The sequence below is a fragment of the Mus pahari genome, chromosome 3 (assembly GCF_900095145.1).
Source record: "Mus pahari chromosome 3, PAHARI_EIJ_v1.1, whole genome shotgun sequence".
Taxonomy (NCBI): domain Eukaryota; kingdom Metazoa; phylum Chordata; class Mammalia; order Rodentia; family Muridae; genus Mus; species Mus pahari.
In genome coordinates, this window is record NC_034592.1 from 52,479,065 (window position 1) to 52,503,352 (window position 24,288).

The window sequence follows — 24,288 nt, forward strand, 5'->3', positions numbered from 1 at the left end:
TCAGAAATCCGCCTGCCTCTGCCTCCCGAGTGCTGGAATTAAAGGCGTGTGCTGCCACAGCTGGCGAACCAAACTTTTCTTTTTCACACTTTATTAATCTGAAATCTTGGAGTGTTTCATGCTGTTTTCGTCTTCCTAACAACTTGAGTTTCTAACCTAATATTATTACAGAATTGTCCATGCACATGCTTGTGGATTTACAAAATGCTCAAGGTTGGGGTTCTTTTCCTCTCCTGTAGCAAAAATCTCAATTTTTAAAAATTTTTTTTACAGCTTTTTCTCTCCCTGTGATTTTGGGGATTATTTTGGCACATGTCTGTTCATGTGGCATTCTCCCTCTGTCTCTCTGTCTCTGTCTCTGTCTCTGTCTCCCTCCCTCTCTCTCCCTCTCTCTCTCTCTCTCTCTCTCTCTCTCCTTACCTGAGGCTGATGCTGGGTGTCTCCTTGATTACTTTCTACTTTATGTATTTATTTTCAATTTTTAAAATTTTTATTGGTTATTTTATTTATTTACATTCCAAATGTTATCCCCCTTCCCCCTCCACAAACCCCTATCCCCTCCCCTCCCCTCCCCCTGCCTCTATGAGGGTGCTCCCCCACCCTCCCACCAACTCCTACCTCAGGGCCCTAGCATTCCTTTCTGCAGGGTCATCCAGCATTCCATACAGGACCAAGGGCATTCCCTCCCATTGATGCCCCATAAAGCCATCCTCTGCTACATATGCAACTGGAGCCATGGGTCCCTCCATGGGTATTCTTTGGTTAGTGGTTTAGGCCCTGTGGGAGCTTTGGGGGTCTGGTTGGTTGATATTGTTGTTCTTCCTATGGAGTTGCAAACCCCTTCAGCTCCTTCAGTCCTTGCCCTAACTCCTCCATTGGAGTCCCTGTGCTCAGAGTTTCTCAATTGAACACAGAGCTCTCTGGTAGCTAGCCAGATAATTTGAGGGGATCCAAGAGCCTTCTTCATGAAGTGTCACACTTGACCAGGATTTACACTGGTGCTGGGACTCTGTTCTCTAGTTCTCAAGCTTGCACAGTAAATGCTTCAGATGCTGCTGAATTCCTCAGCTTCCCCCCTCTGCCCTTTAAATAAAGACTCCATTAAAGAGTACTTCCAACACAAACACACACCACCACCACCACCACTACCACCACCACCACTACTACCATCACCACCACTACCACCACTACCAACAGCAATAACAACAACAAAACCCCACCCACTCAAACAACCAAAATACTCAAATGCATCCTAGTATGCAAAGCACAAATGCATCATTCTCTTTAGTCAGCCTTCTCTATCTCAGTCTCTGTCTCTGTCTCTTTCGGCCTCTCTCTTTTTGATGCTATTTACGTGATTATTGTTGGAATTAAAAATTTCATATAACATATGGGTTGGATTTTAGATGTAAGGTCTATTTATTCAGAGGGGGGAATAACACACAGATCATTCCAACTGAGTCCTATGCTTGAAAATTTGCAACGACTTCATCTTAAATAGGAATGAAGTTCCCATACAGGGACTTCTTCGCTTCTCTGAAGTATTGCTGGTATCTGCAATGAGATGAGTTACCTTCATGAGGCTCTTATGCACTAAACAATTTGTAGGATAGGACTAAGAAAGAGATGTCCCATGCTATCAGTTTCCTTCTGGAAATCTTGAAAATTTCTGTATGACAGCCACAAGAAGCTACTGTTAGTCTTTGTTAACACGTGTTCCTTGTCCCTTATTTGTTTTTCCCATTTTCTTATATCCATGTTCTACTCTGCATGCTGGTGACCCCACAACTACATCTCTAATGTAATATATTTCCTGACCATCAGACCAGATTCCCAGTACCCCTCTTATCAGAATCATCTAGATCAGTGGATCTAAACCTTCCTAATGCTGCAACCCTTTAATACAGTTTCTCATATTGTGGTGACCACCAATCATAAAGTTATTTTGTTGTTTCATCATAACTGTAACTTTGCTACTGTTATGAATTTTAATGTAATTACCTATGATTTCTAATGGTCTTAGGTGACCCCTATGAAAGGGCTATTCAATCCCCAAAGTCTTGCGACCTACAGATTGAGAACCATTGATCTGGATAGCGTATAGAGCATTTAATCTCAGTCACCTAAAAGCACTTTTTAAATTTTGGTTCACCGCATCAATCTATTTAATATAATAGATCTCAATAAAGGAGATTTTGCTAATGGGCAAATAAATATTTGATGTAATGGGGTACAATATTTGTATGAATATTAGGAAATTAGGAAAAAATAGGAAGCCTAATTTTGGAAGAAAAACAAATACAACTCAAAGATACATGCCAACATATTGACTTTGAGTAGTGAGATGATTTTCATTCTAAATTCCCGTTTTCAACCTCCACCTTTGTCAGGAGGAATTTGTCAGACTTTGCACAGATCTTACCTACAATGGAGAGGATGACCACCACAAAATCGAAAATATTCCATCCAATGGTGAAATAATAATGGCGGAGGGAGATGAGCTTGAGCACACACTCGCCGGTGAACAGGACGATGAACACCAGGTTGATGCGTGACAAAATGCTTGTCACATAATCGCTCTGGTCATCCGTTTCCACCATCATTGTAACCATGTTCAGACAGATGAGGATCATGATGCTGATGTCAAACACTTGTCTGGTTACAAAGTCAAACACCATTCCTTGAAATTTGTTCTGCAGAAAAACAAAGACACTTTCAGCAATGGGGGAGATTCCTGGTAGAGACAGCATGGACATTAAGTTCTTCCCATAGTCCCTGCTTTCTAGTATTGTACACAGTACCTACCTATTGGGAAAATTATTTGTAATTGGTGCCTTGTAGAGAACATTTTTATATCTAGTTAATTAATTTTTTGTTTTTTAAAGCATGTATATTCATATATATATATATATATATATATATATATATATATATATATACACACACACACACATCAAGGTTACAGAACTGTAAGAAACCTGTTTGATTTGCTGTTGTTAAACTTTGGCTCACTGGCTGTAGTACTTTCCAATGATGAGTTAGACGATGTGGCCATTTATAAATGTAGTAAATATTAGTCTTAAATTTGCTTTATTCCTAGAGAATTATCAAAGGAACCTTGTGATTTCAAGGATGCATCTGAAACATCAAACATTTACATTCCTGCCCACAGTAGTGGGGCACGCCTTTAATCCCAGCACTTGGGGGGCAGAGGCAGGTGGATTTCTGAGTTCGAGGCCAGCCTGGTCTACAGAGGGAATTCCAGGACAGCCAGAGCTACACAGAGAGACCCTCTCTCAAAGAATAAAATAAAATAAAGTAAAATAAAATAAAATAAAATAAATTTACATTTCACCTTGGTAACATTAATTTGTTCCCAGCAAGTGGTCTTTGCTGATATCGTCAGACAAACACTGATGAGTCTTCACAGGGGTAACCAGACTGAAAAGACATTGCTTGCTATGCTATAACAAAGGGAGCACATGACCTTCACTACTCATCTGCAGTTCTAATCCACAGTCAGCTGCTGTTAGGCCCAGTATGCCATCGTCTGCTTATTTCTTTGGGCCACTGAAGAATCCTAAGCATATTTTAGTACCATAAAATACCCTTGCCGTGCAGTACTTGACTTGTGTGGTACTAAGTCTCAATGGAGAAAATGTTTTCATTAAGAAAGTAGTGCTTGGAGCCGGGCGTGGTGGCGCATGCCTTTAATCCCAGCACTTGGGAGGCAGAGGCAGGTGGATTTCTGAGTTCGAGGCCTGCCTGGTCTACAAAGTGAGTTCCAGCACAGCCAGGGCTATACAGAGAAACCCTGTCTCGAAAAACAAAAAAAAAAACAAAGAAAGAAAGAAAGAAAAAGTAGTGCTTGAATTGGGCAGTAGTAGAGCACGCTTTTAATCCCAGCACTTGGGAAGCAGAGGCAGATGGGTCTCTGAGTTCAAGACCAGCCTGATCTACAGTGTGAGTTCCACAACAGCCAAGACTCCAAAGAGAAACCCTGCCTCAAAAACAAACAAATAAATAAACAAATTTGGCTAATACAATAGAAACATTCATTAAGATTCTGTTTTGTGATTCATCATGGGAAATATTTTAAACTTAAAGATCACTGCCGCGGTCAAGGACACTACAAGAAGACCTACAGTGTCAACTGTCCTGGGACCATGGGGACTCACAGAGCCTGGACCACCATCCAGGGAGCGTGCTAGAGCTGGATCTAGGTACCCTACACATTTGTAGCAAATGTGCAGCTTGTCTTCATGTGGGTCCCCTAATAAGCTGTCTCAGTTTCTGCTTTCTGCCATTGGATCCCCATCCTCTGACCTGGACTGCCTGGTTAGTCCTTGGTGGGAGAGGATATGTCTAGTCCTGTTGGGACTAGATGTCCCAGGGTGGGGTGGTACAAAAGGGGAGCTCCCCTTCTTTGAGGAGGAGAGGGGACAATAGGAAGAGGGGTTTGTTGTGAGGGTGGGACTGGGAGGAGAAGAGGGAGGGAGGCTGTGATTAGGATGTAATGTGAATAAAATAAATAAGTTATCGAAAAAAAATCACTGTCATAAAAATAATCATGATAGGGCTCTTCCTCCTTTATAGTTTGTAGATATATCTTGGAAATATGAGAATGGTTATTTATTATCACAAATTGTAATAACCCCGACATAAGTAATTGCTGATTTTAGAGCTCTACAGAACTTTATTCATTACGGGAATGCTCATCTCCTCTAAAATGGTCCATATTTCTACTTACTAAACAAAACTACAAATGGAGATGATATACCACTGAGCATCTTTTCTACCTCTTTATCTCAGAAAGTGAATGAATATTAGCCCCAGCCAATGCTTCTGTATTACTTGACATTGTACCGCAGCTACTGTAAAGACACAACTATTGTGAGGACCACATTAGTCTATGTAGTTTGGATTCTATGTGTGTCGTTTTAAGTCATTTAGAGACAAATTTGCATTTTCTGTATATTCTTATTCTTTTTGGTCTTTAAAAAAATCTATCAAAACATAGATTAAAGATACTCAAAAAGGTTTTTTTTTCTTTTCTTTTTTTCTTTTGTGCTGGGAATAGTAGTTGATTTCCCCTGAGAAACAAAACTCATTTCAGGTTGTTGCTTTATATTATTTTCATTTGATATTTCTTACTCCAGGTCGAGGGATAGGCTTTTGTGGCTTTTTTGATCCTAATTTCTTCATTGCATTATAATATTTCTTCTGTTCTTCTGTCATAAAGATGTCTTGACCTCCAAAGTATAGAAAAGAAAAATCAAAGCTGGTTAAAATTGTGTCCATTCCTTCATATCTTTTCAATATTATAACAAGAGATTTCAAGAAATTAACATGGTTATTCCTATGATTTGTTTTGAATTTGAAAATTAAAAGTATACTGTATTGACTATAATATTTAAATTTTAAGATGACTAAAATTGGCACTATTATTATATTGAGGGAAAAAAGCCCAGACTTGGTAAAATCAAAGCTCCATCTTCCTTCTGGCCCACACTTCCACCTGCAGTCAGGGACCAGCACCCTGTTCTCTCTTCCACAACCCGTCCTGCCTCATGGGAGGTCTTCTCCCACCAGGACAACCAGCTCCATGTTCCAGTCCACACCTCTACCTGCAATTGGGGATCTATACCCTACACCTCAGCCCACAGCTCTGCTTGCCTCTGGGGAGGGCTTTAGCTATTTGGGACAAGTCTCTGAGGGTTACTACTCCCAGGGACTTACAGGACAGCCAACACCAGAGGGGAAAAAATAGACTGTGAAAGGCAAGCTCAAGAACAATAGAATATTCAATAGAAGCCAGTGCAGGATGGTACGTTCAGAACTGAGCTCTCTTACTACTGCAAGCCCTGGATATCCTAACACATCTGAAGAGCAATACTTGACCTTAAATCCCACCTTATGAAGACAATAGAGGCCGATAAAGATGATATAAATAAAGTATATAAAGAATACAGAAAAATAACAATCAGACAGGTAGAAATCTTTAATGAGGAAACAAATAAATCCCCTAAAGAAATACAGAAAAATACAATCAAACGGGTGAAAGAAATGAATAAAATGGTCCCAGATTTAAAAATGGAAATATAAGCATTAAAGAATACACAAATGGAGACAAGCCTGGAGATATAAAACTTAAGAAAGAGAATAGGAACTACACACATGGGAATACAAAACACGAGAGACAGAAGAAAGAATCTCAGACAGAGCAAATGCAATAGAAAAAAAATAATACATTGATAAATAAAAGGAATAAAAGAGGGTGAAGATTCCCAGTTAAAACGGCTAGAAAATATCTTAAACAAAACCACAGAAGAAAACTTTCCTAACCTAAAGAAAAGGATCACTATAGAAACTTACAGAACATCAACTAGATTGGACCAGACAAGAAAATTCTCCTTCCACATAATAAAACACTAAATATACAAAAAGGAAAGAATATTAAAAACTGCAAGGGAAAAAAAAAAAGCAAGTTATACCTGACTTCCCAACAGAACTTCTAAAAGTCAGAAGATCCTGGACAGATGTCTTGCAGATGCTAAGAGACTACAGATAGCAGCCCAGGCTATTATACCCAGCAAAACTTTCAGTCATCATAGATGAAGAAACCAAGATATTCCATGACAAAACCAAATTTGAAGAGACCCTTTCTACTAATCCATCCTATAATGGATACTAGAAGGAAAACTCCAGCACAAGAAGAGTAACTACACCCAAGAAAACACAAGAAATTAATCATCTCACAATAAAACCAAAAGAAGAGAATCACATACAGAACCACCACTAACATCAAAATAGCAGGAACAATTATTGATCACTATTAACAAAATAACAATCATTGGTCATTGATAAATTTGAGTATCAGTAGACTCAATTCACCAATAAAAAGACACAGGCTGACAGACTAAACAATTTCCATCAGTCTGTGGCGTACAAGAAATACACCTCAGCTACAACAACAAAAGACTCTACCTCAGAGTAAGGGCCTAGAAAAACGTTTTCCAAGCAAATGAACCCAAGAAACCAGCGGGAGTAGCTATTCTAATATCTAATAAAATAGACTTTCAACTAAAATTGTGAAAAGAGATGGGGAAGGACACTTCATACTCTCAAAGGAAGAATCCACCAAGGTGACATCTCAATTCTGAACAGTTATGTCCCAGAGGCAAGAAAACTCACATTTGTAAAAGAAACTTTACTACTACTCAAACCACACATTGTACCCTACACAATAATAGTAGGAATCATCAGCATCCCATTTTCACCAATGGACAGGTCACTGAAACAGAAACTAAACAGAGAATCAATGAGACTAACAGAAGTTATGAACCAAAGGGATTCAAACACATATCTAAAGAACCATTCACCCCAAAAATGAAAGAATGTGCCTTCTACTCAGCACTTCATGAGCATTTTCCAAAGTTGACCATATAATTGGGTACAAAGCAAGCCTCCACAGATACAAGAAGATGCATATAACCCCTTGCATCGTATCAAATCATCAGGGATTAAGGCTAGACTTAAAACAAACAAACAAAACAGAAATAACAGAAAGCCCACATACTTATGGAAACTGAACAACTCTATACTCAATGATCACTAACTTGGTCAGGAAGAAATAGAGACAGATACCAGGTGCCAAAGTTAAATCAGGATAAGATAAACCATCTGCACATTCCTATAACCCCCAAGGAAATAGAAGCAGGCATTAAAATCCTCCCAACCAAAAAAAGTCCAGGGTCAGATGGTTTTCATCGAGAATTCTACCAGACTACCAGTGCTCCTCAAACTATTCCACAATATAGAAACAGAGGAAACACTACCTAGTTCACTCTATGAGGCCACAGTCACTCTGATACTTGAATCACACAAAGACTCAAAAAGAAAAAGAAAAAGAAAAAAAGGAAAGAAAACTACAAAACCATTTTGTTTATGAAAATTGATACAAAAAACTCAATAAAATATTCCCAGACCCAATTCAAGAACACATCTAAAAACATCATCACCATGATCATATAGGCTTCATACCAGTGATGCAGGGATGGTCCAATATGTAGAAATTCATCAATGTAATACTAGTACTCCTCAAACTATTCCAAAAAGTAGGAAGAAACACTACCTAATTAATTCTATGAGGCCACAGTAACCCTGATACATAAACCAACAAGGTGACATCTCAATTCTGAACAGCTAACAAAAGACTCAACAAAGGAAAAAAACTTCAGACCAATTTCACTTATGAACATCTATGCAAAAATACTCAATAAAATATTCACAAACCAGATAGAAGAACACGTCAAACACATCATTCACTACAACCAAGTAGGCTTTTCATCCCAGGGATACAGGAATGGTTCAATATATGAAAGAAAATCTATCAATGCAACCCACTATATAAACAAACTGAAAGAAAAAAAAATCATACGATCATCACGTTAGATGCTGAAAAGAAACCTTCGATAAATCCAATACTCCTTTATGTTAATCGTAATAAATAACGGATGTATTGAACAAATATTATGAAATCATGGGACATAAAGAGACAATTGGCTGGGAAGCACTTGGATACATTCAAACCTAAACTTGCACAAAAAATAAAGTTAAATTTGTTTCCCTTTAAGAGATGTCAAATATTAACAACTAAAGGGAATGTCTGGTGTCTGTGAGAGGACTGGAGCAAGGTCATGCTCACACGGCTTATTCAGTTGACTGGTTACATTATTCCGAGGAGGCAATGTACTACGCTCTGGAATTTATTGTAAGAAAAGATTTAAACACTCAAATGTTTTGCAGGAAAAAATTACTTAAGTCACTAAAGATTAGATAGATTGAAATTGGCCAAGTTATGGTAAATAAATATGAACACTTAACAAACTGAGAAATCTCTGTGATAAGAGAATTTAAAATTGTACATTGGGAATCATTTCAGGGCTGGGGCCATGGCTTAGTGCATATAGGCATTTGCTCACAATACTAATCAGCTGGATTCAATCCCTGAGATTCATAGGGTGAAGGAGGGAGACCATATCCTGTAAGTTGTCTACTGACTACCACACACCCAGTGTGGCATGAATAAATAACTGTAATTTTAAAAAGTATTTCAGAGATGGCTCAAGTAATAAATTCATTACACATTAACATGAGTATCAAAGCTCAGATCCCAACCCCCATGTTCAAGTGGGTATGGCAATATGTTATTAAAACGAAAACCAAATGGTGATGGGAATGCAGAGATAAGATGAATCCATTAATCTCACTGGCCAGCCATTTATCTGAATTGAAGAGGAGATTCAATGAGAACTACTGTCTTAAAAATTATGGTGGGTAGAGATTGAGAAAGGTAACTACTGTTTACCACTGGCTTTTACATGCATGTGCACATTCATCCTCACAGACACTTGTACACACCACCCCAAAAACACATACAATACAATACAATATAAAAAAACACACATACATAGCCATACACATACACACACACACACACACACACACACACACACACACACAGCCACATATGTACACAGAATATTTCAAGGTCAGATAATGTGATATGTGCCTATAGTCCCAATTTATTTGAGATGGATGTAGGATTGCTACTTGTTTTAGGCCACATAGGGCTATATACCGACATCAGGTCCGCCTGGATTGAAAAGTGAGACAATCTCAAAAGAAAAAAACAGATGAGAAGTAGTTCAAAAAAGGAGACTGTTCATGGAAAGAGTTTGAGCAGACAAAGATGAAATGTGGACCATTGTTACTACTGAGTGATAATATTTGCATGCTTCCTTTAGTGCACATATATAATTGAAATAATCAACTATGCCTTATAAGTGATAATAGATAAAACAAAAATTCCTCAAGTTAGAACTGGAAATGGTTGCTATTAATTAAATAACCAGAAGAAAGAAGTACAGGTTGAAAAGTATACAAAAGAAGTATATACACTGAACCTTATTTTAAATGATGGATATTTACTGACTATGTATAGTCATGGGATATAGTGTGATATTTTAGTACAGACATATATCAGTGTTCTCTGATCAAATCCAGCCTCTTTTTCTTCACCTTTCCACATGCTTTTGCAGCCTCTAGCGATCTTTTAGCTGCAAATACCTTATAAAGGTGAGCGAGGAGTTATTAAGGATAAAATATAGGGAAAAGGTCATGAGCTATTTGGTTTCTGGTTTTTTTTTTGGTTTGTTTGTTTGTTTGTTGTTTGTTTTTTGAGACAGGGTTTCTCTGTATAGCCCTGGCTGTCCTGGAACTCACTTTGAAGACCAGGCCGGCCTTGAACTCAAAAATCCACCTGCCTCTGCCTCCCAAGTGCTGGGATTAAAGGCGTGCACCACCACACCTGGTTGCTATTTGGATGAGATCTTGAATTCCAATTCAAACTGAATGTTAATTACTCTGTTTCCTTGTGTTAGGAAAAAATTTAAAAATACTTATCTTCTTCTTTTGCTGGTTGAAATTGTCGATAATGACACCAATAAACAGATTCAGGGTGAAGAAGGACCCGAAGATGATGAAGATGACGAAGTACAGATACATGTATAGGCTTTCCTCATACTTAGGCTGTAGTTCAACCTGGCAACGGAGGGAATTTGTTAACTGATAAAGCAGGTTTGAATACTGGGAACAAGTCGGTGCTTTTACACAAGAGTAGAAGACGATATTCTTAGAAATAATTCAGTGTATTTTATTCCCATATCAACAGCCTCAAAGAAACAGAAAAAAACAAAAACCATCCCTGAAACTAGTCACCAAAAAGTTTTCGTATAAAAAGTAATGCAGTTTGGCACTCTAAAACTAATTGCACAATTTTACATAGTGTAAGTGATGTTTTGTTATCTGGATAATAGACTTTAGATTGGGTAAGTTTTAAGTTAATTGATTTTCAGTAATTTGAAAATACTACTGTGGTGTCTTTTGTCCGTGCAACTCCAGAATTTGGGAAGCTGAAGCTGGAGACTTGCTGAGTACTACTCTAGCCTGGGCCACAACGCAATATCCTGTCTTTAAAACAACCCAAGAAAAAGTTGGTAAAAAAAAAATAGCTCTTATAAATATAGAGAGAACACTTTTATAATCAAGATTCATTTGTGTATGAAGTTATGTAGCAAATGAAGGAACTGGATTATTCATTTGGATGCTGGCATCTTGCCCTACCATTAACACAGTCATTAAAGTTTTTGGATTGAATAGACACGCTCAATGATCTATTTTATAAAATCCTCCATTGACAACTGACTCTCAAACTTGCAGTTATAAAAAATAGACACAGGGCTGTCGCTCACTGCACAGCAATGGAGTCAAGATTTAGTTTACGTAGGTAACTACTGCAGTCTTCTCTTTTTAAAGACAACAGCTAAAGTTAACTGAACATCTTAGGCAAACTCAATGCAGCAAGGTGAGATGATGCAATTCCAAAGTGATCATGAAGTTTATAGGGGAATGGGAGGATCTCAAAGTTATCATTGTCTCCATAGTAAGCTAGAGGTCTGGGTTGCCGAAGAAAACCGAAACAAGAACAAGAGAAAAAAAAAAAGTAACAGGAAAGAAGAAAACACAGATTTTATAGTTTTGGAGATCAATCTTAAAGAAAGCCTGTGATTTTAGAGTACATCTGAAAGCTAGAAAAAGTATGGAATCAATAAAGTAGAAGTGATAACAGTGTTGGTACAGGCTCCAGTGAATGTATGGGTGCTGTTCCTATAAAGGATGGATTTGGAAAAGACTATGACATATTTCTAAGATGTCTAGCCTGGCATCTTTAGTATTTCAGGCTTCAAAGCATGGAGCCTGCCTACAGTAGTTCAGCTACTGAAGACAGTCATATACTCTTCTGTATGCTTTGTACAACAAATAGAAACACTTTGGAGAATATCTGTTGCTTATTAAATGAATGAGTTGAGTTTTTTCTTTCATTTTTTTTATTTTTTTTTTCTGCTGAACTCAATCCAATATCTCTGGTAGACACTGCTGTGTTAAGTGCAAACTCAAAATACTGTCTTCCTATTTCCTAATTAACTAAAACAGAGTTAGTTTGCTTGGCTTATTTGTAAGCTGATTTAAGCACCAAATCAATATTTCCATAAGACATTGGATATAAAGAATACTTACATTTCTGGAATCAACTGCAGCATACATGATATCCATCCACCCCTTAAACGTGGCCTGTTGGAAAGGACATGCATGTCTTAAGTTGGGTTAAATTTCAAAACTGATGCTTACTAATATCCTTACTGTGCATGTTTAAAGAAATATCTTAAACTAATTTCAAAACAAACTTTCCTTGGATTTTGAAAAAGAGATAGAAAGCCAACAAAACGGTGATCTGATATATCTTCCTATTTTCTAACCAGCTCTAAAGTAATTCTCAAGCTTAACATGCTATTACAATTTGGAAGAAAGTCCTAGAAATGTAAGTGGACTTGGCAGTGTCTACAGCAAGGACAAATTAGATCTGGGATATTCGGCAGGAATCTTGTCTTCTAGGTGATCAAATTGACAGTATTTAAGGTTTTTCTTTATGCTTACAGTGTATGGATCATATGGGCATAAATAAAAAATCTGAAGCTATCCTTTTAAGAACTTTTCAGAAATAACACTATATTCATTTTCTAAGGGGTAACCCCTGAAAAGATTTTGTTAATATAATTAATAACATAATAAAGTGTGACAAAATGGGACTGACATTTGTCACTTGCACATTGAAGAGGGATTCCTCCTCTAATCTCTTGCAGGCATTTGTCGTGTGTCTTAGAACACAAGTTTGAGGCTACAGGACCTGAAATGTATATTCCTTAGTCAATGAGGAAGCCTCTCATATTTTTGTGATTTATCTTTGTATTTAAATCATCAACTCTTGGATGATGTGGGAGTATGACCAGAGACTAATGCATCGTAGTCAGAAAACAGAAATTCTTTTCACATCAAAGAGAGAGATGGGTGATGTGTCAATGGCTTAGACCAATTATAGAACCTGTCTATCACACATTTCCTACAGGGACAAAAAAAAGTGATGTGACCTATTTCCTATTTCTATGAAATTACTAATCAACAGGGAGGTGGGCAATATAGTCAAGTGTGAAATTTTTACTGAGTAGCAGAACATGTTTAAGAGTTCTGTGCACTTATCTGGATTCACAAATTTGTACTGACAGATAATGCTGAAAAAAATATTATAAAGTTTCTTCCTAACAAAATAACAGCTGCAATAATCACTTTGTTATTATTCTGAGCAATAAAAATTTTCAGAGAAAATAGTGTTCACTTACAACTTGAAGCAAAGAAAGATACCCAAATCCTACATTATCAAAGTTTACTTTCACATTTTTCCACCGGGCGGTCTCATTTCTTTCTATTAGTTTTAGGCAATCAGAATGATTATTGACTTCGCTGATCTCAAATATGTCACCAGTTGTGGTGTTAACACAGTGGTAGAATTTGCCAGCAAACAAATTTACGCCCATGATGCTGAAAATTAGCCAGAATATAAGGCAAACCAGAAGCACATTCATGATGGATGGAATTGCTCCTAACAGGGCATTCACAACCACCTAATACACAAATGGAGAGAAAGAAAAGTCAGAATCCTTATTGATTAAAAGCAAAAAGACATCCCCCTAGAAATCTATCAAGACTACTTATCCTATCTGTGTAAGAGCAAAGCAAAAATAATCTTAACATAAAACTCATTCTTTCTTAAACATTATGCTTAGGAAAAGAAATATAGGCAATATGCAAAGAGATGGAGAAAAGAAAGAAATCTAATATAAAAAAGGAGCTAAAGAAAAAGCAAAATGGGAGGAGTTAACTACTGGATGAAGACACATGTAGTTTATTAGAAAAAAAAAAAAAAAGGGAGGAAAGAAGGAGGAACTCCTAGGCAAGAGATTAGCTCATTAAAAACAAAACAAAACCAATATCTCAAAGAACATAACTAAAACATTTGGGCGTGAATTGATTGGACCAATATACTTTAAATATAAATTAAAATTCAGATGTATAAATAAAAAAACTATTTTTAACACCTAATATATTTTTGGCCTTAATTATCCATGCATTGCTATAACTAATAGTAGTTTTTGCATAAGAAGCAAGACAATTTAGCATCATGTATTTCAGTAGATCATCACATCGTTTATTTCAAGCTCCAGTCATGTCAGTTGTTTCATTTACTTAGTTTAATCCAATAAACTTATCTTAAATGAAACACTAGAGAGATCATTTTCTCAGGAAAACAGGAAAAGGAGGGATGTCATATGTACTTATCAACTCTGATGTGATTGAGTAAAGTCCTATGCTAAGTTATTTTTTTCCATTTTCTAATGACAAAGATATCTACCTCCCTCTTGTCCTTAACTCAGGACTACAGTTTTAAAATGGAATTTTTTTTTTTAATATTTGACATGTGGTAGTCCTAGCTTCCTTCTCTATAGCTCGCCATTGAACTGCAGATCAATAACTAAGAGGGAGATAAAGGCTGGCCCTAATGTGCTCTTAATTGGCAAGTGTGTCTCAGACTTGAACATGGATGTCAGATTAATTCTACTCATGGGGGGGGGGGAATACCTGCCACTTTTGTTAGTTTAATTATGAATATCATCTCTTTGATTTTGCTTATAGTATAATTTTAAAAGTTTTTGCCTGTCTGACAGAAGTATAAGAGCCAATTCCTCGTACTTCTGAGCCCTGGCTGAATTCTGTAAGGAACAGTATCCATTGGTGAATACAAAATAGTGGGCTATGTGGCCAAGGGAAATGAAACCAGTAATAATAAAGATGAGGGATGAACATGAAGAAGATAATTCAGAGTGTGCTATAAAGGCAGAAGCAGAAGATAGGCTGATGTGTAGAAATTAATGAGCAACTATCACCCTTTATGGCCTCCCTAAAAAAATTAGCACATAGACTTTCCTGTATATATTACTTTTTAAAGTTATCTTCAGTTTCATTTTTAAATTATTAAGAAGGGATTTAAAAACATTTTTATGTATTTTTTTAAAATTGTACCCCTAAAGTTGTTGTCTACTGTATTTGAGATATGAACACTGAAATTGAGTAGTTGTTTCTCATTTCTGAATACTTCATCTCCCACCCACAGTGAGATGCTGTCTGCCGAGGATATGAAATGCATACTAACGTGCAAGCTTTTCACTTTTAACACCCATGGCACTGAACATCTTGATACAAGTCTGTAGATCTCATGCTGCTTCCTTCGCACCTCTCCACCTTGGCCATGGGTCTGTTCTCCTTCTTGGCTCTGTCCTTGGTTACTAAAGAATTACATTCTTATCAGATTTTTCTCTTGCCTTCTTTCAGTATGGATAGACAAAATTTATCTTACCCCAAGTTCCATTTTTAAGATTTTCTTAATGGTTCTCTAGCCATTAGAAAACATTTCTCTTTCTTTGGCATTGACATCACTCGACAGTTTGGGAGTTTATTTTCCTCGAAATGGTTTGCAACTATGTTTGTGTGTGCACGTAGGCATGTGTGCATTTTCTATAGCACTTGGGTGGAGGTCACAGGACAATTCGCAGGAATTGGTCCTCTCCTTTCCACCATGTGGGGTCTGGGGACTGTGCTCAGGTGCTAGACTTGGCTGCTGAAGGATTCTCACTTGCCTAATACATTTCCTCTTTCAGTGTCCCTAACTGGTTACATACACTTCACCCTCCTCTGTGACAGTCACTCCATGCTAACATGTTAGTCTGAGAATTGAGACCCTTCTTTCTTTGAAATTCCCCGCCAAGTACTTGGCCTTGAAATAATCTCCCTTCTCAAGGCTTTATCTCAAATAAACACGTCTTTTATTGAGTCTAACTCTACACATCAGTTTAGTCTCCTTAACAAAGATGAGAGTTTTTGCCTTTGAATTGAGGAATTATAATTTAGTACTGGAAAGAGCAATAAGGACAAATTGGTGCTTGGGATTCATTTGGAAAATTAGACTAATGAAGGTAAAACAAGTTAGGTTCAGAAAGTAGACCAGAATTGGCACCTCGTACTCTTTTCTGTTTATCCTGCAAGTTTTTTTTTTCAAGAGTTTCAACCTCTTATGGTTTTCTCTGACTGCTCTGTGTGAAAGTAAATTATTTTCTTATATTCCTATTGTTAGATTATGATGTTTCAATGTGTATATGTCAAGTGTATATATGTGTGCAAGTGCACATATGTGAGCATATATGTGGAGGCATAGAGATGTATGGGAAATACATGTATAGATGTAGAGGAAAGAGACGTAGGGGTGGGGGTGGGGGTGGGGGAATTCTTTCTTATTTATTGCACCAACTGAATTCAGAACTTAAGGACTGGGCTAGTCTGGCTAGCCAGCTTGCTCTGGAAATTCAATTTCATCTTCCTAGCTCTGGAATTACACGTGAGCTACTATGCCCATCTGACATTTCTGAGGGTTCTGGAGATCCAAATTCCAGTCCTCAGGCTTGCCTGGCTAAGGATTTAACCACTGCCTAAGAAAGCAGTTTGCATAATGGAATAAATGTGAGAGATTTCCTTTGAAGCAGGGACTGGTTTTGAATTAAAAGTAGTGCTCATTAGTGAATTTGGGATGGCAAATATTATATAGGAATGCAGTCCAGGAAAACGTGCAAACTTGCCATAGATTTGGCCCAGTGAGACATTTATTTTACAAGGAACTTTGTCTTAGAGAAACTTTGGCATAGGATCAGAGGATTTGCCACTGAAAATCCACTTAAAGTTGTGATTTCATTAACATGCAGAGCAAAAGATCTCAAATGGATTGTCTCTCCCAAGAGCCCAACCATCCCTTGGTTCTACAGTATTAATTCTTTGCAGTCTCTAGGGAGAGTCGGTAATTGGCTCCCATGTGGGATGCACCAGGAAGTGTTAGTCTAAGTCAATTGGGAAGAACACATTTAGGTTATAAGGTACATAAAAGGAGATGTCTAAGAAAGAAGTATGCTTCATGGTGGGATTGTAGAGGTTGTCTCTTCTAACAATGTTTTAAAAAGACATCTCCCAGCAGAATTTCTGTATTGTTGCACAACCAGTTCTTCAAGTCTATTTCATCTTTAGGGTTCATACTTCTGATTAAATCAATGAAAAATCAGGACCAGGCAAATATTCTAGCTGATATTAGAAATTTCAGTGCATTTGAAAGTATCGTCTAAGTGGAGATATTTAGATTATTTTTCAAGTCACTGGAAACCATGTGTTCTATAGCTTTTCTAAGAAATAGAGAAAAAAAAGTATGTGAATAAGAATTTAAAAAATGGAAAGTAGAAATCATGAGTTCTTAATATAAAAAGTTTTTAGAAAAGCCAACAACTAAATCAGTGTTGTGAAATTTTATTAAGACAAATATTTTTGATAGATAAATGCCTCAATTATCCAAACAATTTTTTTCTTCCAAACAATAAAAATTATCTTTCTTATCCAAGACTCCTATAGTTTAAGAGGAAGCAGAAGTGTCGGTTTGTTTTATTATTTTGGGGTTCACTGTGATGCCTTCTAAGATTCTGGGAAGTTAATTGGGGTGGCTTACAAGGAGTTGGCTTATACACCAATTTCTTAGTGCTCACAACTTTTTTTGTTCTCCATGCATATTCTATTCTATACACTTCAATGAAGTTGACTTTTCACATGTTTTGGTTTTATAACTTAAAGCACATCTTTTCTTTCTTTTTTTTGTATTCCCCTTTTTCACATGGATCTTGCCTTGCTACTTTCTGCAAATAACACATTTTTATGCAATAAAGATGAGAATGATCATAACCATTGGCAACCCTGAGATACCTGGTCTGTTGTACTTTTAGCCTCTGCTCACACACATCAACAATCAACTGATGGAATGTGACTGGCCCATTAAGGGACCAGGGCAGTGTGTTGAAAAACAAGGACTATATGCTCTGTCACTACCATGAGCTTGACAAATTAAAACGTTTTCATCAGCATCCTACGGCAGGGTCCCCCACCCTCACCAATTGAGTAATTTCCCCATAAATGGACAATGAAGTACACAATAGCTAAATCATATTCAGTGAAATGTAATAAAGATATGTACTTCTGGGGTTATAATCCACAGACAGTAAGTCAGAGATAACTTTTTTTCCCCCCTAAAGAAGTTTAAGCTCATTAAAAGTAGTGGATTTGGAAATAAATACTGTATTGTCCCTACTGTGGTGCAATTGTACCCTTCCCGTTCCCTCCCTCAATCCCACTACACATAAGTCACAGTGCAAGGATTAAAGGTAGCAAAAGGGGTAATACAGTACCCATAATAAAGGGCTGAGGGGAGGAACCACCGCTCCACCCCATCCAAGTTGGAGCAAGATTATCCTATATAAAATAGAAATATATAGTTTATTATTAGTTAGAAAGCTGATATGACAGAACATTTGGTGTTACTTTTTGTATATGATGCTCACTGTCTGTTTCCCTAGCAACTAAGACTTGAGTTCTTTGGAAAAGGTTTTTACGATTTTTCCCAGCTTGAGAAATTAAAATTACTAATTTAAATACAAGTTTTATTTGACCCTAGGTATTCACGACATCAGTTCATTCCGTTCAATTTCACAAGTTGAAAAATAATTTGGACTGGAAATTTGAAATACAATAAATGTTCAAAAGCTGTCAGCCAAAAGTGTGCATAAGACATGCAAAACACAAAGGGCAACGTGATGATAACTCGTTTGTTACTTTCTAACTCCCTCTCAAGCACTATGCAGCATGCTGTATTCGGTAGTGTTGCGTAGAAGCACATGCTTTGAAAGAGTGACGGAAAACCCAAAACAAAATGACTGCCTGGTTGACACTTGGACACAGCACTTGCGGTTCTATGCTGCCAAGAAGGATAAAGTGAGAGTTTCTGAAGATACTCTAGCTCACTTCCCGGTTACAATTATCATCATGCCCAACCTCGCCACCATCCACAGTTATACTTTCGCAAAGTAGAAACATTCTCATACTAGAAATACAAAAGCCAGAATCAACAGAAGGTTAGTTTTGACTTCACAATGCCAAACTGGTGGTGAAGAATTGCCGTAGCCTTGAGGTATTTGTGGCCTCACTATGAGCCAAGCTGACCAAGAGTCAGCTTCTTAGCATCTACCCAGAATTTTTGTTTTAATGACTCCAGTTTTAAAAAAGAAAAGCATATCAACAATAATTGATAAAAGCGTTATCAACAATAATTGACAAAGGCATTATTAACAATCATTGATAGTTATTTCTACACAAAAGGAAAATAGACCCATTTGTTATGGAAAATAAATATTACATATAAAAATAAGTGACTGTATTTAGTAATATTCTAAAAGATCAAAGTTGAAGTGTTTTCTAACACCCTTATACACTTAGCATTATTCATTAAAGGCCGGACACTATTACTGATGCTATGATGTGCTGCTTGCAGACAGGAGCCTAGCCTGGCTGTCCTCTGAGCCCCTACCAGCAGCTGACTGAGATATATGTCAATATTTACACCCAACCATTGGATTGAAGTCTGGATCCCTGTGGTTGAGTTAGGGGAAGGATTGAAGAAGTTGAAGGGGAGGGTGACTGCATAGGAAGACCAGCAGTCTCAACTAACCCAGACCCCAGGGAGCTTCCAAAGACTGAGCTACCAACCAGGAACAAACACAGGCTGGGCAGAGGCCCCTGGCACATAGACAGCAAAAGACTGCCTGACCTGGCCTCAATGGGAGAAGATGTGTCTAATCCTTGAGGAACTTGAGGCCCTGGGGAAGGGGGAGGCCTAGTGAGGGAGGGAGCATCCTTTCAGCAGCAAGGGGGAGGAGGAATGGGATGAGGAACTGTAGGAGGGGGGACAGGGAGGGGAGGACAATGGATGTTTAAAAATGTAAAAAAAAAAAAAAAAGATACATTAAAAAAATTAAAAAGTCAAAAACTGTGAATTTAAATTCAGCTCACGTATTTTTATATAAAATATATGAAAACAATGTTTTCCTTGACAACTGAAATTGCTATTCTGAAATGAAAGTGATCTTTTAGTTGGAAAAGCATTTAAGTTTTGCGTAATTGGGAGAAAATTTATGATACATTTTTAGTACAAATGTGATTTCTTGCGTGAGAATCCAAGCTCCTTTGTGCTTACTTGCATCTATGGAAGAGAAGTTTTCATATGTGCTAGAGAAATTAAAAATTGTGCAAGTTTCTTAGAGTATAGTATAATAAAATTTGTAATAGATTTTTATTTATACGGGAACATAGGCTGAAGGTCATCTATATGGTGCAGAGAAGAACCTGTTTGTAGAAGCCTTGGTTTGTAGGTGTAAGTGGAGGGGCAACAATGTGCTCTCTTTGGCTTATACATTTCATCTGATTGGTTGAGAGAGCATAAATTTTGGATCTTAATAAAAAAATAATTTTCACATTGCACATCTTCTATAAATGATTGTATAATGTTTTGAAATAGTCAAGATAACAATGAGCTAATAAATGCAAAAATTCTGATGTGTGTTGAATTATAGAGAGGGGAATAATGCTTTGCTCAAAAGAGCAACATAAAACTTTGTGTAACTGAGAAATGAGGTTTAAGTTAAGGTTGACGAGCCATGTATGGTAATGAATAAAAATACATATTCTTTTTCCTTAACAGCTGGATTGTCATAAGATGTGTAGGTATTTATAGTAATTAAATTAGTGTCTTAATTATTCAATGTGATTAATTCAGTTACAGTTGAGGCAGTATTAGTTATACTCCAGTCAATGGTTAATATCTGCCCTTGGATATATTCAAATAATGAGGATTTTGGCATTGTAAAGACAAAACATTCAACAAATCTTCCTTTTTTTTTTTTCCTTTGTACTCATACACACTTGTGATTCACGTTACTTTCCATAAGATTCCTTAAGTACTGATGGGCCGTCATAGAGGAGAATGATATGAAACAAAATTATCTCTAGGTAATTATTACATGACTCAACTTAGTTCTTTAAGAGAGTATCTGCCCCTACCCCTTTGTATTAGGAATTATAAGGAAACTCCCAAGATCAATCATGAAATAAGGTCATTTTTAATTAGCAAAGCAAATAAATGATATTAAATCATTTTCAAAGAGGCCAATTTTCTCTTGCATATCACCAAGAAGTAAATATGCAACAGAGAAAAGGGTAAGGTAAGCAAGTTTGCAAAGGGTTGCCATTCCTTTTGCATGCATGTGTTTTTTGGTTAGTTAAGTTGAACTCAGCCTAGCTTTGACAATATACAACGCTTCAGAGTTGCCCTTTTCCTTACCCTCATCCCTTCAAATCTTGATAAGGCTCTTAGGGGTCTCAGAGCTCTTAGTGTCCTTAGGGATTTGATGGCCCCGAGTTCAGAGTAACCCAAGGCATTTGCTGTTAAGCTGACCAATGAAACCTGTACAATACAAATAACAATAAATGACACCGCTTTCGTCCAGTTTGCAGTTACCAACTAATACAACAGTTACAGTTTTATTCATAGCTGTTCTGTTATTCTTCTGAATAAACACAGCAATAATGACTCCTAATAACAGTACAGCTCTATCCATAGATCAGTGCCCAATCTAACCCTCGCCAGAGAAGCTCTTTCTTGCAGTAGGTGATGTTTAACAGGGACCCACAACTGGACAGTGCTGAGTGAGAGATCTTGGAATGCTCAGTACTAAAGAGGATATCTTCATGAAACCTCTCCTCTCAATCCTTAGAGATCTATGTGGAAGAGGAGGCTAAAAAGTTTAAGAGCACTTGTTGACATCCACAATAGTGTCTGGGTTTGATAGCTGTATATGGGATGGATCCCCAGGTGAGGCAGTCTCTGGGATGTCAACAAGTGCTTGCTGACAGGAGCCTGATACAGCTGTCTCCTGAGAGGATCTGCCAGTGCCTGGCAAATACAGAGGTGGATGCTCGCAGTCAACCATTGGGCTGAGCACAGGGTCCCTAGTGGAGGAGTTAGAGAAAGGACCCAAGGAGCTGAAGGGGTTTGCAGCCCCTTAGGATGAACAACAATATGAGCCAACCAGTACCCCCAGAGCTCCCAGAGACTAAACTACCAACCAAGGAGTACACACCGTGGGACTCATGGCTCCAGTGAAGGTTCTATGCCCCAGTGTAGGGGAATGCCAGGGCCAGGAGGCAGGAGTGGCTGGGTTGGTGAGCATGGGGCGAGGGGGGGGGGGAGATAAGGGGTTTTCATAGGGGAAACAAGGAAAGGGGATAACATTTGAAATGTAAATAAAGAAAAAAACTAATAAAAATTTTTAAAAAATAAGTTTAAGAGCTAGAGGTGGGGAATGACTCCAAGAAAATTAGCTGTCTTCCAGACACAACAAGGTGAGGGACATATGAGCTCACAGCTGGTGACAGACAGCATGGACAAGACTTGTGGAAAATTTAAACCGGGACTAAATCGCAGCGTGGGCGAGGGGACGTGAGCAGGAAGTTTTACCCCTAACCAAGAAGCTATTTGCAACTGATACCGCTGGGAGAGAAAAATCGGTTTTCCTCAAGAGAGTGACACTGGGTATATGAACCACACTCAGGGCAGTCTGCATGAACAGAAGTAGCTGGCCGGACCCAAAATGGTCTCAGATTTGTTTTTTGTTTGTGTGCTTTTAGTTTGTTGTTCTTATGGTTTGGTGGTTGGTTGTTTTATTTTTATTATTTTTTTTATTTTATTGCTTATTTTTATTTTTATTTTCTTCTTTCTTCCCTTCCTTCCTTCCTTCCTTCCTTCCTTCCTTCCTTCCTTCCTTCCTTCCTTCCTTCCTGTCTTTCCTGTCTTTCTGTCTTCCTTTTGTTTTTTTAAAGGAGAATGAAGTTGTCAGGGTATCAGGACAGGAGGATCTGGGAGGACTTGGGGAAGGGAAGCAATATAATGCAAAACACAGCGTAGAAAAATTTACACTGTATGAAAAGTTTAAAAGTAATAAAATATTAAAAGGACATAAATGAATATTAAGAGTAAAGAATTTGCAAAATACCAAATCCTAACCACACTTGGAGTTATGAAAGCATGCGCTAATGTCTATTGATTAATTTCCTCTCTCTTTTCTGTAAAACTGACGATTCCTTTGAGATTTCCATCAATTCGCTCACTCCACTTTGGCCGTGCCGAGTGGCCCTGTTACTTGTTTTAAATAAATGAAGTATTCACTATTCATAACTAAAATTCTCCATAAGGATATTTGGTATATCAAGGACTTTCTGTAAATCTCAATTACATCAAAAAAAAAAAAAATTTCTTCCCTACCATAAAGTAGGCTTGTCTTCCCCTACCCTCTGCAACCTTATTTGTAATAGACTTAAAAATCTCTCCATAAAAATCTTCCAGTAGATAACAAAGATTTATAAGATTACAGTAGAACTCATCATCCCTTTTGTATCTGGCTCTTCTTTGCCACTGGGGAAAAACATCAATAAATAAACGCGTGAAGACCCAATCTGGAGTCTGTCAGGTTTATAACATGGCAGAATAAACACCATACCTTTTAAATGTCTTTTTCTATCATTTGCATTATATATTACTAATATGATTGTTTAAATTTGTTTTTCCTACTAGATCTTATCTCCCCTTTTAAAATTAGTTAGTAAATTAATCCAGAACTTCTAAGTTCTATGCTATTATTCGGTGAGAGAGTTTAAGGCTGGGCAGCCTATCTTGTCATCACAACACAGAGGCCAGAGACGCATTCACTGTTTTAGAATTGTGATTAAAAACGAGACAAACTACCTCAAACAAAAGGCAAAATATGGAAGATACCTACATCAACAATTAAGAAGTCCAGCCAACACCAGGCATTGGTGAAATATGTTTGATAACCATAGGCCACCCATTTGAGGAGCATCTCCAGGATGAAGATGTAAGTGAAGACTTTGTCGGCATACTCCAGCATGGTTTTGATCGTCTTTCGCTGATCAATATATATATCCTCAAAGGCCTAGAAAGAAAATGTTATGCATTTTAGCTTTCAAATGCTACTAGGATCTTAAAGCTAGATTCTTCTGATTATATATGCACATGGTATTGCCTTGGGACAGAGTAACAGGGATACAGTATTAGGTATTGTTTTGTTGCTCTCTGGGTTTTATCCTTATAAATCAGAGTGAAAGATATACTTTAGATAGCTACTAAAACTAGAGAAGGGAATGTCTCCATGACTCCACTCTTCCTGAAGTGAAATTGTAATTTCCTGAGTCAATTGGCTAAGCCAGTAAGTATTTCTTAATGTCACGTTCCATGGCAGCCATTGCGTTTCTCTCTCTCTCTCTCTCTCTCTCTCTCTCTCTCTCTCT

At 37.5% G+C, this 24,288-nt stretch overlaps 1 protein-coding gene across 2 annotated transcripts in view; it reads right to left on the reverse strand.

Annotated features, from left to right (window-relative positions):
• LOC110319360 (sodium channel protein type 1 subunit alpha) overlaps positions 1 to 24,288 on the reverse strand; it is a 150,278-nt gene that overhangs the window by 4,292 nt on the left and 121,698 nt on the right. For both annotated transcript variants that reach the window (XM_021194847.2, XM_021194848.1), the window contains exons 20-26: positions 23,760 to 23,933; positions 21,266 to 21,388; positions 13,299 to 13,580; positions 12,142 to 12,195; positions 10,468 to 10,605; positions 5,155 to 5,259; positions 2,423 to 2,693 (exon numbers count right to left, since the gene is read on the reverse strand). In XM_021194847.2, coding sequence (XP_021050506.1) covers positions 2,423 to 2,693; positions 5,155 to 5,259; positions 10,468 to 10,605; positions 12,142 to 12,195; positions 13,299 to 13,580; positions 21,266 to 21,388; positions 23,760 to 23,933 — 1,147 coding nt within the window. The remainder of the gene's footprint in view (positions 1 to 2,422; positions 2,694 to 5,154; positions 5,260 to 10,467; positions 10,606 to 12,141; positions 12,196 to 13,298; positions 13,581 to 21,265; positions 21,389 to 23,759; positions 23,934 to 24,288) is intronic.